At 42.8% G+C, this 17,338-nt stretch overlaps 2 protein-coding genes across 3 annotated transcripts in view; one reads left to right on the top strand and one right to left on the bottom strand.

The window, feature by feature from the left end:
• The window catches only part of ACO1 (aconitase 1), a 53,064-nt gene extending 43,205 nt beyond the window's left edge, over nt 1-9,859 (bottom strand). The window contains exon 1 of the mRNA XM_066181510.1: nt 9,842-9,859. The gene's annotated coding sequence lies outside the window, so the exon portion shown is untranslated. The remainder of the gene's footprint in view (nt 1-9,841) is intronic.
• Nucleotides 9,860-10,321: 462 nt separating this feature from the next.
• Nucleotides 10,322-17,338, top strand: part of DGKQ (diacylglycerol kinase theta) — an 87,906-nt gene continuing 80,889 nt past the window's right edge. For both annotated transcript variants that reach the window (XM_066181506.1, XM_066181505.1), the window contains exon 1: nt 10,322-10,544. In XM_066181506.1, coding sequence (XP_066037603.1) covers nt 10,322-10,544 — 223 coding nt within the window. The remainder of the gene's footprint in view (nt 10,545-17,338) is intronic.

Raw genomic sequence — 17,338 nt, 5'->3', positions numbered from 1 at the left:
GAAATAAACACATACAGAACCAGTGCTTGCAGTAGCATTCACATAAATTATCTTTCCATTAATCAACCATGGACTGCACTCTACAGAACCCATTTTAGTAACAAACTGTTAAAGAACAGAAGAAGGAAATGTAGTGGTAACCAGGGGTAGCAAATGGGGATTTGGCACCTAAGAGTCCAGTTTTTATTTTTCACATACAGAGATACACTGCTGCCCCTCCTGTCCTCCTGTTTTCCTTATTGCGGAACACAGCAACTCCAAGTCAGTGCTTTCCTGGTAACGGGGTGTTTACTTCTGTTCAGCTGTACCAGAGGAGAGCAGTGATCTGCTGGTGAGGGGCAGACGGCTTTAGCACAGCATTCCCATTACAGGGGACACCAAGGGCACACAGATGAACTGTTGAAGACTGTGCTGGAGCCAGCACAATAGCATGCCCCCTTAGCACCAGCCCAGATGCTACTCCAAGAGAACACGGGGGGGCCCTGCAGCTGTAGGGTTATATGGAGTGCCAGGTGCCTCTTCCCAGGGTGATACTGGGGAGGTTTGGCTGAGGTACAGGGCTCAGGTACAGAGCTGCCTGGTGCAGAAGCTATGGGAGAAGGCAGCACCCCACATAGCACCAGGGAGGATGAGCAGGAAGGTAACAGCATCCCGCCAAGGAGGTGCCTGTGCAGAGGTAAATGCTGGAGCCCTCTGCAGCAGTGATGGGTGCAGGACTCTGGCTGCATGAACAGCACTTTGGTTCAGGCATCACCGCCAGTCAGCCCTGCTGTGCACACCCAGAGAACTGTGCCAGGCCATTGACTTCCCAGGAACCAAGGAGCCACAGCTTATCCGGACCTAACAGAATCATCCTGAGCAGGACTAGCCAAAACTAAAACTGCCATGGTTGTACTCCTGTGCCAAGGCAGGTTAACTACAAATCAACCACATTACACTATTGACATCTGTAGCCTCACCCTGAAGCCATTGAGCTCTCCTGTGCAGGAGTGGGCTGCAGTTGTTTAATTACATTACTATTTAATTATCATTCAACAATTGTTTAATTATAATTTTATAATGATTTAATCATCAACAAACCCCTTAAACTCCACAGCGATGTCTTATTTTAAGAATCTATATGCAACAGCTGCTTAAAAGGTGGGACAGCTAAAAGGCTATACTGGACTCTGTTTGGACTCACAAGGTGGGAAGGTTCAGACTCACAAGGTGGGAAGGTTCAGACTCCCAAGGTGGAAATGTTGGGAGCTTGTGACTCCTGGCAACAGGAGAATGACTCCTTTGGGTCATCTAGGTATGAACTGAAGGCACTCAGGTGCAATACTCTAAAAACAGATAAACAGATATAAGCTGGTCAGGAAAGACATCTGAGCCCCTCATGAGGACAGAGCAAGTCATGCTGGCTGGAGACTTTACTTTCGCTGACCTCTCTGTCTCAGAAGTTTTGCTGCTTGCCAGGGCCTTTGATCTGGGGTGCTTTTGTCAAGCCCTCAGACCATGACCTCCTGTTATCCATGTGGGCACCAGTGACACAGCCAAAGGAGAACCTCATGCATAAGCACAGCACTCTGGAGTCCAGAACACGTGGTATTTCTTTACATTCTTGTTGGTGAAGGAGTAGATCTATCCTGTAAGCCAAAAAGTTCTGTTGGACAAAGAAATAAATAATGGTACATATTTATACATATATATTAAAAAATGGTGGTTTATATACTGGGTTTCTGATACATTATTAGAGTGTAGAATGAGAAATTGCAATGTGGTTTTAACGACAAGACCTGGACATTGTATTTTCAGAGTGCACAACTCTTACTAAACCTTAACAGTAATCTGTTATTCCAAATGTGGGTGTTTCTGCATATTTTGCATTTCAGAATGTATTATGCTACTCTATTCATAAACATTGCTTTCATGTTCCTTAGGTCCAGAGACAAAACATAAATAAAAAAGTTAAACTTTACAATAAATAAATAAATAAAAACCTAGCTGGTTTTTGGTTGATCGGTTGGTGTTTTTCTCCCAGAGAGGTGATTCATTAACTCTGAGCAAAACCCCTATGTACTCTGTCAGGAAGTTATTTGTTCTATAACTTAAGAGCTGTAAATAAGCTATTAAATATTAAAATCAGTATATTTGAAGCACAAATAACTTGCCTGTCATATCATCATATTTGCTAGCTGGCTGGGTCTAAAATTTCAGCCTCTTGACTTTGCTATGTTTTTACATAGTTTACTTTCAGCTCTGATATGGCTTATTATTTACCGAGTCTCAGAAACTCCTGAGACAGTGTAAATGCTAAAATAAAATATGAGTTCTGCAGTTATGTCTGCTTGTGATAAATGTATCTACCTTTTCATTAAATACTACTGCTGACTATGATGATTTTGGTGAAATAAAGGTAAATTACTTGATGGGATCTCTGTAGGGTTTTTTTTCCCCACAAGAGATGGATGAATTTGAACTGAAGGATTTTTTCATCTTTTAAGTCTTTGTACCTATGTGAAAAGTGTGCATATATTTGATATATTAATATGTAATTTTGTTTAGATTATGTAGTCTAATGTGTTCCTTATTATAACCTTTATTTGAAAAGGTATAGTCTCTTAATCTGGCTAAATAAAGAATCAATTAAAAAGCTGAAAGACACACCATATCTTACTGTATGACTTGCAACTGACCCAGAACTTTCTGCTGGCTTTCTATAGCAGGGCTTTTGCTTCTCTTATTCCAGGGCAGTTGGTGCTTTTAACTAACAAGTCAGGACTTGATTTCTTTCTATTGTGATTAGAACAATTGTTTAAAATACTTTTTTTCAGAAACTGTAGAGCTATTATGAAGCAAAAAACATATATACTAGTTATATGCTAAGTACTTACATTTTTCTCTCTCTCTTTTTTTTTTTTTTTCTTTTTTTTCTTTTTTTTTTTTTTTTGTAGTGTGGGTATTAGAAATTGAATTTCTCTTTTGTTTTCCATTGCAAGACAAAGAGTGCACTGACATGATCTAATACTTTTGTTGTCTCTTCAGCTGTGAGATTTTGGGGAAAAAACGAAAAGTATCCTATTTAAATGAACACCAGAATTTACTTTTGATTCAGATATCACCAACTTGGAGAGATGAAAAAACTGCAAATCTGAAACCTCTCTTGTTTAGGAAGGTGATACTTCATCAACCACTTCCTTTCATGAACCAAAACAGCATTATCCCTCAATTTCCAAATATTGATGTGCTGGTTTAAACCAAATGAAACCAACCCCCCTCTAGCTCTTCTTCCCTGCTGGTTGCCAACAGGAAAGCACATTCAAAGCACCTCCTACAGAAGCCACAATTTATTTTAAAATTTCCTTTTCAACCTCTGCATATGGTTTGTGTCATTCCTCTCTTTCAATTCCTTGTGGTAATGAAGGGAGTTCAGAAAACAGAAGTCAACAATATAGAAGATTCCAGTAATCTAAAAAGGCTTTTGCTTTTGGCTCTGTGGGATAGGTACCATTGGATTTCACACTTTCACACTTCACCAACATGTAAAGAACACATTTTATAGAAACAGAAATTTAGGAATTATCTGGCATTTGGGAAGCTAATGACTCCCACTTCTGTCATGTGAGTGGACGGATTAAATTCTTCATAGCTCTCTGAGAAACCAGGAAATGGGAAGGCCAGGACAGTCCACTAAAAAACAGCACAGGTCCATCTGCTTTTCACCCACTACTTCCATATTTATACAGTCTTATAAAATCCTCTCTGGATCCCACCTGGATCTGACATAATTATTTATTTTCAGTTTTTTTGAAGCTTGCTTACAAACAAATTGCTTAATGAAAGAACTGAGTAACTGAATTTTACCATACTGAGTGTCAAGAGAGCTCTGGTATAATTAACTGTATTCCTTAAAGGATGAAAACATGATGTGATATTGACACCACATCAAACTTATTTAATCTTGTACATAAATTTGGGATGATGTACCAGAACTTTCATTTCTCAGTTGTAGCAAAGGCTTTCTATCAGTCATAGTATGTTTTCTCCCTAGATATAAAAAGTACAAGAAGGTTACAAAAGGTTCAGAAGATCCAAGGTGCAAAGCTTGCTCCATTTACCTAATACACCTCTACCAAGCCAAGAAACTTGTGACAATGACATAAGAAAAATGACAATTTTCCTGTACTGCCAGCCCTGGAGTTGTGTAACTTGAGTTTAATGAGGTGATAGAATCCAAAGTGCCACAAAATGTTTATCAGGACATAAAAAGAAGTAAATTTTCTTTCCAGAGTCCTTATATTTTTTCCCTAATCTTGTTTTACTAATCTTGTCAAAACAAAGACAGCAGATGCTCAAAGAATTTTGTTTGTTTTCATCTGTAAGGCACTTCTTTAGGAAAAAAAAAATAATGAAGGTGTACCTAAGAAGTGGTAGTTTTATCCTGTTTGTTTCATCTTTCAGTTACCAGTTTGTAGAGCAACAACTCCTGGATGAGGAAAAAAACACTTCTAATGAGTTACCACATTTGTGAATGTGACAGCTCCAGTAATAATTCTTTGCCTCACTTTTTTTCTACTGTCTAGGGCAGCAGGTGTGCTATACACATGAAATGGAAAGGATGGCCACCCTTTAACTGCTGCCATATTCCACAGCTGCTGGCAGCAGATGTTTTGGTAGACTTGCCTGAAGAAAACCATGGGATGGTTTAGGTTGTTTTGACTGGTCATATAGGTTGCTCAGAGATAAGATGGGAAGCTAAAGAACAAAAAGTTTAGTTCTTGCCCCTGTGTTACAGCTTATAAATATGTATCTGAAGAGTCAGTTGTTAAAAAATAGCCAAAATCTCACACTTCATTTACATGTTAACTACAAAAACTACCATTCTACAGTCTTCTGTCAAAGAAACTCTGTAACTACCTGCCCTGGTAAGTGATTTTGTAATGTATGTAATTACTTGTTAATTGAATGTATTTTCACCTTTTATAAAAAGACTAATTGATTACTTCCTCAGGCTTTTGAAACAGTCAGATTCTGATACATTATAAGGTAATTTCCCAGAGTGTAGGAAAGACTGTTCCTATGAGTTTCAGCTTTCCAAATCTTGGGCCTCTGACTCTTAAGAGGGGGAGAACTATTAGAGTAATACAGAAGAAACACATTCCAAGAGGGCAGGCTATGTTGAAAAGAAAGGCAGGATAGGTCAATGGAACTTCTCTTAACCTCCTCCTCTGCTTGTCTGCCTTTAGGGTAAAGAAGTTTCTCCTCAAATCCAGCCTGAGCACCTAGTTTGTAGTTCTGCTTTTTGTCTCTTGTCCTCACAGTATGCATTCCTGTAAAGAACCTTGGTCCATCCTCTTTAAAACTTCTGTGTCAGAGGGGGTGCTATGAGATCTCCTGGAAACTGTCCCTTCTTCAGGCAGAGTAAGTCCTGCTCCCTCAGCCTTCTCTGCACAGGATAAGTGCACGAACTCCTAACCACCCTCACGGTTCTCCACTGAACTTGCTCCAGCAGTTTATCATGCATTTCCTTTATGGAGGTCAAAACTGAATGCAATAGTCTAATATTGTAGTGCTGGGGAGACAGTAATCATCCCTTCTCTCACCTGACTAGCAGTGCTTCTGGACAGCACAGGATGCCGTTGATGCTGGTTGTTGCCAATGTGCATAGCTGGCTCATTGAAAACCAAGACACTCAGGACCTTTTCTACAGTGCCACCCTGCTGCCTGTCTGCTCATTTGGAGGTCAAAGATGGTGTGTCCCCTGATAGACAATGCTGGTACACTGGTAACAACAACTGAGGGGAAAGCTGAGGTACTCAACAACTTCTTTTGCTGCAGTCTTCAATGGTAACCCCTCTTCCCACATCTCTTGAGTGGACAAAGAGCAGCATGAGGATTGGGGGAGCAAAGTCTCTCCCACTCTAAGTAAAGATCAGGTTCATGGCCACCTGAAGAACTTGAACATACTTAAAAAGTCTACAGGAGCCAGTGAGATGCATCCTAGAGTTCCCTACAGGGAACCAGCTGATGTAATTGCCAAGTCACTCTCCATGACATTTGAAAAGCTGTGGCTGTCAGGTGAAGTCCATGTGACTGGAAAAGGGAAAACACTGTACCCATCTTTAAAACGTGTAGAAAGGAGGACCCCTGGAACAACTGACCTGTGGGCATCAACTCTCTGCCTGGGAAGATCATGGAACATATCCTGCTGGAAAGCTCTGCTAAGGCACATGGAGGACAGGGACGTGATTTGGGACAGCCAGCATGGCTTTACCAAGGGCAAGTCCTGCCTGACCAACCTGCAGGCCTTCTATGATGGAGTGACTCCACTAGTGGACAAGGGAAAGGCAGCAGATGCTATTTATCAGGACTTTGACATGGTCCTCCACAACATCCTCCTCTCTAAATTGGAGACAGATGGATTTGATGGCTGAACTGCTACATGGGTAAGAAATCAGTGGCATCCAGAGGGTAGTGGTTAACAAATCTGAGTCCCAATCAATGGGACATCAGGGAGCAGTGGTATCCCTCAGGGGTCCGTATTGGGACCAGTGTTATTTCATAGATGAAGCATACTCCTCATCAAATTTGCAGATGACACCAAACCAAGTGGTGATGTCAACATTCCCGAAGGACAGGATGCCAACCAGAAGCACCTGCACAAGCTTGAGGGACCCATGGAAATGTCATGAGGATCAACAAGGCCAAGTTCAAGGTGCTGCACCTGGGTCAGGACAACCCCCAGCACAGCACAGGCTGGGCCTGCACAGATGGAGAGCAGCCCTGTGAGAAGGACTTGGGGGTGCTGCCGGGTGAGAGGCTGGGCCTGAGCCAGTCATGAGCACTCCCAGCCCAGAAAGCCAAATGTGTCCTGGGGCTGCATCCAAAGCAATGTGGGCAGCAGGGGAGGGAGGGGATTCTGCCCCTCTGCTCTGCTCTGGTGAGGCCCCACCTGGAACTCTGCATCCAGCTCTGGGGCCCCAGCACAGGAAGGATATGGACCTGATGGAGTGAGTCCAGAGGAGGGACACCAAGATGATTAGAGGGAGGGAGCATCTCTCCCATAAGGGAAGGTGGAGAGAATTGGGATTGTCCAGCCTGGAGAAGAGAAGGCACCTAACTGTAGCCTTCCAGTACCAGAGGGGAGCTGGAGAGGGACTTCTTGAACTCCCTCTCTAGGGACTTTAAGAATAAATAAAGGTGTATATTGGCAGAACAAGGAGGAAATAGCTTCAAACTGAAAGAGAGTAGGTTTAGATTGGATATAATGAAAAATTTCTATTCTGTGAGGATGATGAGGCACTGGAAAATGTCACCCAGAGATGCTGGGGATGCCCCAGCCCGGAATGTGTTCATGGTCAGGCTGAGAGGGACTTTGAGCAAATTGGTCTAATGAAAGCTGTCCCTGCACATGGCAGGAGAGTTAGATGATGATCTTTAAGGTTCCTTCCAACACAAGCCAATCCTTTGATTCTATGATATGACTCATTTCTCCTGTCTGTTCAGGTCCCTGTCGGTGGCAGGGTAATGACTGTTCCCTCAGCTTGCTGTTATGTGTGAACTTGGCATCACCTGACAACACTCCTCTCTGTCACCTTCTCATCATCTTGATAAACATGCTCAATGCCCAGGTCCCAGGAGAGACCCCTGAAATACTCCTCCCATTATGGGCCTCCAGGCAGAGTTCAGGTATGACCCATTAACTCCTACCTGATGAGCTCAACCATCCAACCAGTTTTTTACCCATCTAGTTGTCCACCCATATGGAACCATAATGTTCTAGTTTGGATACAAGAATATTGTGGAAGACCAAGTCATAAACCTCGCTGAAGTCAAGGTTATACTAGTGTCCCCTCAGATGTCACAGATCTACATATTTGTCATGGAAAGCAATCAGGTCGGGCAGCACTGACCACTGTCAAATCCAGTATTGGCTGTTCCTCTTTCTCTTCTTCCCCATAAGCCCAGAAATGTGTTCCAAGACTGCTATGATTTTTAGGAAGACTAAAGTAAGGCTGAGTTTGTGGAAGACGAGATCTATCATTATGTGTTTTGGCTGATTCATTGGCTTCAGCACATCTTCATTGTCAGGCACACACCTTCTGTTGGGGGTTAGGTTTGTTCCTTCTTTCTCTAAAGAATTTTTTCCCCACAAGTTACCAAGGAGACCAAGTGTTGGATACTTGAGAGTACTTAACCGAAACAAAGAGGTGGACAAAGGTGGAAGGGGGAGATAACGGAGGTAAAAGACAAAGCTTGAGGCAGCTGCATGCTTTTCTTTTTCCGGCGTTCGGGGAGACACGTGGCTGCCGCTCCTCGAGGATCTCAGCCGCCGCAAAGCACGCCGAGCGGAGAACGGCTGTTGCTGGCTGGAGGAGTTTCACTGTGGCCAAAGGGATCCAGTCCAGGGAAATCTACTATCACCGGTTCGGCCTGAATCCGGAGTTTTCCCGGCCACCCGCGGGGAGCTGGTCCAGGCCCTGCCTCGCCATCGGCTTCTTTGGCGCTGCTCCTCTTGCTACAGTGTGACCCTGCACCCCCTGCGCTGCCGGGACATCCTGCCCCTGCCTGCCGGGACACCCTGCCATCCCAGCTACCAGCCCGGGACTTTCCACTGTTTCAGCTTGGTGCTCTGAGGATCCTGCAGGGGCACCAAAAACAAACTGCCCTGGGTTTTGTGAAACAAAGCCCTCAAGGTTCTTGGTACTGTTGTCGTTTGTCATTAATGCTGTAGTTGTTTGGGGGGGGGGGGGGGGGGGGGAGGTTTTTTTGTGTTTGTTTGCTTTGTATTACATACTAGTAAAGAACTGCTATTCCTATTTCCCAAATTTTTTCCAAAGAGCCTCTGATTGTAATTTTACCTGGCAGATACCTGTCTTCCCAAACCAAGACACCTTCAAACAAAGGGGCTTCACACTGCTTCCCTCTTCCCTATCCTCCTGTATATATGGGGATTCATACAGCTCTGTAATATCTTAGATATGTTTTTTAAACCACGTTTGCAGAAGGAATTACAAGTATTTCGAAGCTTTTGTATGCAACTACTCACTCTTTTTCCCACCATAAAAACTCATATTAGGCTTTCTTTGGTCTCTTAATTATTTCTACTGTTTCTCCTTGAGAAGGTCAAATCCTTCTGATCATAACTACTTTCATATTCACAACACAGAAAGGAGATGTAAAGTAAGAGTAATAGACTAGAAGACACTAAGAAATTTTAGAGCTTCGCTGTGGGTCTACTAGATGAGGATTTATGATGCAAGAGGTTTATTAAACCAGCTTATTGCACCCTTCACCAAAATACAGATAAATCAGGGTCAGGAACAACAATTTTAACTACCCTTTCTTGTCTCTCATTGCTTAATGAAGGTACCTGGATGTTGTTTTGAACAGCTCAATACAAAACTGAGATCAAGGACCCAGCCAGGCAAGTCGAGATGCAGACAGCATACAACCATATACACAAAATCCAGTGATAACGTTCTTTCTTGTCCCATCCTAGTCCATCCATAATACTTTACCCAGTAAGTCAGAGAAACAGAGGTCTTCCAGACACTGGCAACATAGAAACATCCAGGTGTGTTAACATTTTCCAAACTAGCAACAAGAAGGCTAAGTGAACAAAGGACAAAAAAGCCCTGTGCTATGGAGGAGGGACACTTGGCAGAACCCCTTATCTTTTCTCATGAGGTCAGAGATGTTGAGTGTACAAGTCAAAACCTAAGGCAAATCACTTTCTTCTGCCAATGCATCATCACAAAACTTCTTGAAGTGGAGATTTGTGTGCTCTAAAATGCTATGATGATGGGATAGCAAAGCCTTCCAGATTAATGTCACGGCAAGAAACTGGAGGTCTTACCTCTGAGTCCAGAGAAGGGCAACAAAGATGGTGAAGGGGCTGGTGCACAGGTCTTGCAAGGAGCGGCCGACGGAGCTGTAGCTGCTCAGCTGGAGAAAAGGAGGCTCAGGGGTGACCTTATCACTGCCTACAACTCCCTGAGAAGAGCTCGTAGCCAGGTGGGGGTCGATCCCTACTCTGAGGCAGCTAAAGACCGGAGAGAGAACACGGCCTCCAGCTGCCCCAAGGGAGGCTCAGGACGGACGCTAGGAGGAGTTAGTTTCTCCTCAGAAGGCGTGGTTCGGCACCGGGCCGGGCCGCACGGGCAGCGCTGAAGGACATGTCGGGCGCGGCGCTGAGAGCGCGGCCGGCAGGGGGCAGCGCGCTCCGCCCGCCGGCGCTGCCAGGGCGCCGCCCCCGCCCGCCCCCGCCACAGCCCCGGGGCGGAAGCGCGGGCGAGCGAGCGAGCGGCCACCGGCGCGGAGCGGGCGCCCGGCGGGAATGGCGGACGGAGCGCGCTCGCTGCGCGGCGGCGGCGGCGGCGGCGGCGGCGGCAGCAGCAATAGCCCGGCCTCCAGCCCAGTGCTGGGCGGGCGGGGCCGCGCCGCGGCGGGGGGCAGCAGCCCACCGGGCCACGCGTTCCGCAGGGTGACCCTGACCAAGCCCACCTTCTGCCACTACTGCACCGACTTCATCTGGGGGCTGGCCGGCTACCAGTGCGAGGGTAAGGCGCTGCCGGGGCGACGGTGGCGGGACCTGCCGGGGACGCGTCCGGGGCGGGGGTGGGGGAGGAAAAATTGCCTGAACCTACTGCTGATAAAATCTCTATTCATGATTAGTATCAGCAAACTATAGTACTAAAATCTAATGCAAAACCGCAGTAGTAAAACACAATACTGAAATACAGTAATAAAAATAGTGCATTCCATCACAAAAAGAAGTATCTAATGGTAGTGATCAGAATTCTAGTAATTCTAATGGTCTAATAACAACAGACGTAAATTGCAAAACTCAAGTCCGAAAACAACAGTAGTGCTGAAAGTTCTGCTCCTATTAAAATTATAGGAATAATTTCTAATAATAATAATTCTAACAAAAATAACATAAAATCGGAGATGTGTCACTGCTCACTCCTGTGTGGTTACACCAGTGTGTGCTGTGATACAGCAGTGCCCCAGCCCATCCTGGGGTAGACACACTGTGAGCTACCACTCACCCCAGCAGCTCAAAGTGGGTATATCCCGGGGCACCCTTACCTGCTGAAATGCCTGATCCCATGGAGAATCTGAGACCTGTGTGAAGTTTGAACCTTTTAAAACTTGGCTGACGCTAGGAAGGGGAGAAGGAATTGCTGGGTTTCCTTGCTGGCCTACGCAGCAGCTGAAGTTCTTGGAAGGAACAAAAATTAACTTGTTCTGATGCAGCAAAATCCAGTGGTGTCATAGCAGAAAGAGTGGATCTCTGTGTCCCTCTTTAAATGAAAACAAACACACCACCACCAACAAAACACCCAAACAAAACAGCACAGAACATGATGTCTTCATGAGCATATGCAGTCCAACTGGCTTGGGTTGCAGCTCCCGGGCCAGGTCCAAAGAGTCAGGTTGTACAAGAGCCTCATTGTTTCGGTGGGTGTCTAACAAGGCTGTAGGTGTAGACCAAGTAAGTACCCTGCAGTTCTTGAAATAGGTCCTGCCTTTTGTCATTGCCAGGGGTAAAAAGAGTGCAGGATTAATCGAGGTGGAAGCCATGTTCCTGCATGGTGCAAAGCAAGTCTTGCAAAGATGGTTTTATATTTGCTTTAAAGTTTTCTGAGAGAAGCGTCATTCTGTCTGTGTGGCACTGCTTATCCTAGTATTCTTATTCTGTAGTCTCTTCCATCACTGACTTTAAAAACAGCAAATTTTTGGAGTCATAAAACTGGGTATTCAGGTGCCAGTTTGCCAGTTAAAGATCTGAACAGGTTTTTTCTGTAGTGCTAACAGGTAATGCTAGCAAAACATGAAAGGACCAGAATGTCTCATGGGGGTTTTTTTCCACTCACATGTAACATGCGTAAAGTTAGTGTATTGCTACAAATTGCAGTTAGGATTTTTTTTTCCTGGTTTTCCACTGCAGTTGATATTCTGGAACTGTTCTTCCCCTTTGGTTTTTCCTGAATTCTGAATAGGCATCCTTAGCACCACTGTCTAATGACCATATGCTTATGAGGCACTTCATGCTGCATGGTTAAAATATTTTTTTAAAACTGCATCTGAAAACTCCACCCCAAACAAGTCACCTCTGTGAAGAGAGAGGAAATGCTCTCAGTTTTCATTAGCTCTAACATTCTCTGCTCAGAGTGCATAGGAAAAACCTGTAATGGCTCCTGGCACATCAGTGCCTCCACTGGGTGAAGAATAAGAATTGATTTTTCGTTTGGTTTTGTTTGTTTTTTGTCCTTTCCTCTGTTTTCAACCAGCTATGCTTAGAGTCATGTTTGTCTCTCCAACAACTTACTACTAAACAACAAATCTCAAAACCAATGGGTCATTTGCTCATGTGTCTGCGGTTGTCAAGTTCCAGGTTATTTAATAAATGCTAATATGATTTCTTAAACAGTATTTTAAGTAAATTCTATTTAATAGTTACCTCCTTGTCATATTTACCCTAACTAATGGAGTTTGATCGTTGCACTTTAGAAAGTGATAGAAGGAGTGCCAGGCTGTTAAAACAAAAAAGTAACCCACCCAGCTATTAGAGAAGGAAACATTTGCTGTAGACTTGAAAAACATAGTAGATAATTGCTGCCTCTTTTTTTTTTTTCTCTGCAGAGAGTCTAGGTTTGCAGGTGTAATTGCAGCTATCTTTGGACTCTGTTTGATAAACCACCTACAGGCTTCAACATGAAGCCATCAAGGTGCCATTTTCTAAGTGGATTTGCAGTGGTTGCTCTTCCAGATCTGTAGGTTCAGATGTTTAGTCTCTTGATGCTGCTTATGTTGACATTCCCTGAAGCTGGTTATTACCAAAACATATGGTTTCCAGTATTTGAAGGGAACCAGGCTTGCCTGTGATGTGACTCTGCCAGTTATTGAAAGGAAAAAGAAAAAAAAGAATCAAACCAAGAAAGACCACCTCTTATCTGTTATTAGTTTGAGTAGTTGTATGGCCTGAATGACCTGGATTTAGTTGTTTTTAAAAAGTGTTTTAATTGTGATTGACCTTTAGACCCTTGGAGAATGGCATCTTCTATGTGTGAATGATCAAGTTTGTGGAGCTTTTCCGTAAACTTATCAACTACTTTGTAGGCTGGCATGTGTCCATGTGGCTTACATAGGTATGAGGCGAAAGTACAAGAAAATAGAATGAATTCTCAAAACATTTCTGATTGTGGAGGCCAAGATGGTCCTTAGGTTTTCTCTGTGAATTCCAAAAAAATACATGGAAGAGAGATGCTCCAATGCTCTCCATACAAGGCACAAAGTGTCCTGTATCTAATGTGATTGTTCAAAAGTAAGATACTATTTCCCACTCCAGTTCAGGGCCAGATCACTGTCACCAGCACTTTGTATGGGATTGCAGGTACTCCAGGGGAGAATTGCAGTTCTTTTGCTTAGATTGGCAAGGTATTTTTACAAATGAAATTTTATAGGGAATGCACTAGTCTTCCTGTGTGGAATAGGTGTCCAGCTGGGTCTGAAGATGTCACTGTATTAAGTGTCTGCACATATTTATAGTAATATCAGTCAACCAGGACATCTATTCACATGTCCTCCCTGCCCCAACAAATCTGTTTTCTGTAACCTTTTGTAAAGAACTATTTTTCTTACCACTTTGCTATTTGTAGCTGTGACTTCCTTTGATAAGTGTGCGTGTGTGTGTGACTGAATAAGTGAAGCTTGAGTTGTAGCATGAAAACTGCTCTCTTATATTGCTCCTTCATTCCTAAGCATGGTCATTTCAGGTTTGAGTGGGTTTAAACTTCCTCAGACTTGGCAAAGAAGAGGCAGTGTAAATGACTGAGGTTTTGTGCATGTGTGTATGCATCTTAAAAATTAAAAATACTAGATACATGACCTCTGTAAAAGAAGTGTGGAGAGAGCTCTTGCTGGTAGTTCACAGAAGGACCAATTTCATACACTAAAAATTAGCTAGCAGATATTTTATACTGAAGTTTGGGATTAGTTTTAGCCACCAATAAAAACATTTCTTTTCACAGTGCTTTTATTTTACATAAAACACTTCAAGAAAAAAAAATGTTGGAAGAACTGTGGATCAGTACATTTCAGGGTCTAAAAATATTTCCAGTTCTATAAAACTTTCTAATGTAAAGTCAGTTTGATTTATTTTAGCCAAGGATAGAATGTGGGGGATATAAGTAATAAGCAAGTTTGATTGCAAATTTACAGTTGTTTAACCATTTTAGGTTTTTTATAGCTATTTATTTCATTAGAATATTTATGGGAAGCTGCAGTCATGGACTTCTGGTATGTGTTTGAGCAGATAAGGCACTTGACTTGATATGAAGGCTCTAAGTCAGATAATGTTTTGAGAAACAACATCTTTGTTTTCTCTTTTTGTTTTCAGGGGAGGAGTTGAGGGGATTTGAGGGGGTGAGGGGGTTAAATTACTTTTTTTAGGCTTCTAAGCAGAACCTCCAAACTTATTCCAAGATGTATAAAGCTTTGTTTCTCTTAATCTGATTTAGATGTTGGCTGACAGCACCACAGCTTTTCCAGAATAAAATGTAAACGGTGGATCTGAGTTATATTTATGCCATAAATCTCAGATTTGGCAAGACAGCCAGAAAGCTGCTGTGATTTATATGGGCATGTCCCAGATAAGGACAAGCCGTGTTGTTCCTTGTTGACTTAGGAGAGGCTGGAGATGTTCAGACAGCATTTGCAGCAGTCTTCAGTTGCATGTTTTTGACAAATTTTGTATGCTGTCTATTCTAAGAAAATAGAGTCAGATAGAGAACGTGTGTTAAAGCTGGGAGTTGAGATATGGAAGTAGTAGCAGGGAATAAGGGGACGGACTAGGGGCAATCTCCCTGGACTCTCATCCTTTCTAGTTCTGTTGTTGAGACAGACATGGGAAACATCCTTGACCCTACAGGTTTCATTCAGATCTGTTTTGAAGGAAGTGAGTGATACATGAGATTCCTCCAAGAGTCTTATTGCTTGCAGTTCAAAAGGAAAAACATACTCTTCTTTCTTGTGGTGAACTTCACTTGCTTTTGGTGCATTCTGAACTAAAAATAAAAGCTGCAAAAAGGTAAAACCCCAATACAATTTTGCTTCTATCCTCCAATCAGTTTGCAATTTCAAGACTTTGCTGCCTTTATTCTTTGGTGGTTTTCTTGTCGGTGGTGGGACCTTTCTGTGCAACAAGATTTTTGGTGCTGAGATATTTGAGTGAATGTGACTTTGCAGCATTTAAAACTTAGATCGAGCAAACAAAGACTGGAAAAAAAACCAACCAAAAAACCCCCACGAGCACCCCCCCAAAAAATCCACAAAACAAAACCTTACACAGAAACTTGGCTCAGTTAAGCTGATATACATGTTGAGAAAAATGTTTGGAGCATTGACTGATGCATTGAAAAATGCAATTTACTGGTCTGGATTTGAAGGATAATCCATTTTGTACTGAAGAGAATTCACACTTTTCTTTTCCCTGCCTCCTTCTGACAGTGGCTCAGAGGAAAATATCACTGTCACCATCAGTGATGCAGAGAAAAGGACAGGGTGCTTTGTGAGAATGCACACAGCTTTTGTAGCTGGAAGCTATTGTTTGCGTTGATAGCATTAGCCCAGATTTCAGTCCAGAAACTCAATTAGGTAGTAAATAATTTACTGCAGAAAGTGCTAAAGCCTGTAATTCAATACCAAGCCTTGCACAGCACTTTCATATATCATCTGTGTTACTGCCTCAGTCTGACTCCTGGAGCAGTAACAAAAGCACTAAGGAAGGTGCTCATCAACCCATCAGGGTGTGAAGAGGCTGTGACTGGTGCTCTGCAGGTTCTCTTTCTAGATGATCATTTATCAAATATACCTTAGACATAATATGTTCAGGTGTTTTTCAGCCATCTTTGAGGATAGTATCCTGGACTCCTTTTAATCTTGCACAAAATTTTTTAGCCTTCCTCTGGTAAGTTTCCCACATACCATAGTTCTTACAGTTCTGTGCTAAGGATCTAAAAAGATTTTATTCATTCATGCTGTTGTGTGGGAGATAAATGCCTGACTAGTTATTTCTTTGACATAAACAAAAGACAGTAAACTCTAAGGCTTTCCCCATGAAACTGAGCCTTTTAACAGCATTTTGTTTAAAACTTGTGCAGCATTTCAGTCAGAAGTTACCTCAGTACTTAATGGGTAAAGAAGCACTTGCTGTTCTGATTTTCGATGATGTTTATGTGCATTTTCTGGGTGCTAATGTAGTTCCTGCTTCAGGTTTCCTTTCTTTTTGGAAACCGGTACATTTTGATAACACTTCCCCTCACGCTAGAGATGGCATGCGTTCCTTCTTTATAGATGTAGAAGTCTGTATTAACACGGTTTGCTTGCACATCTCTGGTTACTCAGTCCTCCTTCACTCTAGTGCTCAGCAATTTTTTCTGGTGGTTATGTTAGTTGTATTTCGATGTTTCCCTGACAATGTTAGTTAATATCTTGTACTTTTCTTGTGAAATAACCCCGTTAAACAATCACTTTCCATTGACAATTGCTTTACAGCAGGGACCCTGCTAAGTTCAATGGGCATTAATTACCTAGTTGTAATTGTAACTCAGGGTGGGGCCTTCTACATTTACTGCAAGGGGAATAGCACACAAGGTTTTTAGTATTCGTTCTCCTCTGGTCAGTTTGTAACAGATGTTTCTGTTGATTCCACCCACCATCACCACCCATACTCAGAATTACAAATCCAGGAATAAGAAGTTTTGCCTCATTTTTTTTGGTGGGTTCCCTCTAGACATGGTGCCTTTGCTGGTCTGTTTTCTTCTTTTTTGATTACATGCTGTTTATAATTTGTCCATAATACTGCTTTGCTTTTTCGTATTCCATAGAAAGCCAGTTCTCTTCCTGATTTTGGAGCACTCTTCTCAGGTGGCAGCTCTGAGTTTTCATTGAACCACGCTGTCCCTGGATGACCTTTACTTTTTGATTATGTCACTGCTTTCTTCCAGAGGTGCTTTTAAGTCTGAATTTCATTAGCTCAAACTGGCTTCCTTCTGGGCTACTTATTGCTCAATTAGATCCATCCTAAGCTGGCTCTTGAAAGTACCTTTGGTGAAACTGCTTTTGCAACACTTGGAGAAAACAGGTGACTAAGTTACTTGAGTATGTTTAATTTGACTCAGCTCCAGTGGGGAAAGTGCAGATTGCGTGTGTAGTATGTACACCTTTCTAAAGGTTTAAACAATACATGCTGATCGGCTCCTGTTCTTTTTGCACTTCCCCCCCCCTCCAGCCTTTTTATTTAATGGTAGCTTTCAGTTTTTGAGAAGCCTGTTAGGAAACACTGCCA

The sequence above is a fragment of the Chamaea fasciata genome, unplaced genomic scaffold (genome assembly GCF_029207755.1).
Source record: "Chamaea fasciata isolate MVZ Bird 193981 ecotype frontalis unplaced genomic scaffold, bChaFas1.0.hap1 SCAF_4, whole genome shotgun sequence".
Lineage (NCBI taxonomy): Eukaryota > Metazoa > Chordata > Aves > Passeriformes > Sylviidae > Chamaea > Chamaea fasciata.
This window is presented reverse-complemented; position numbering and strand designations above follow the sequence as displayed.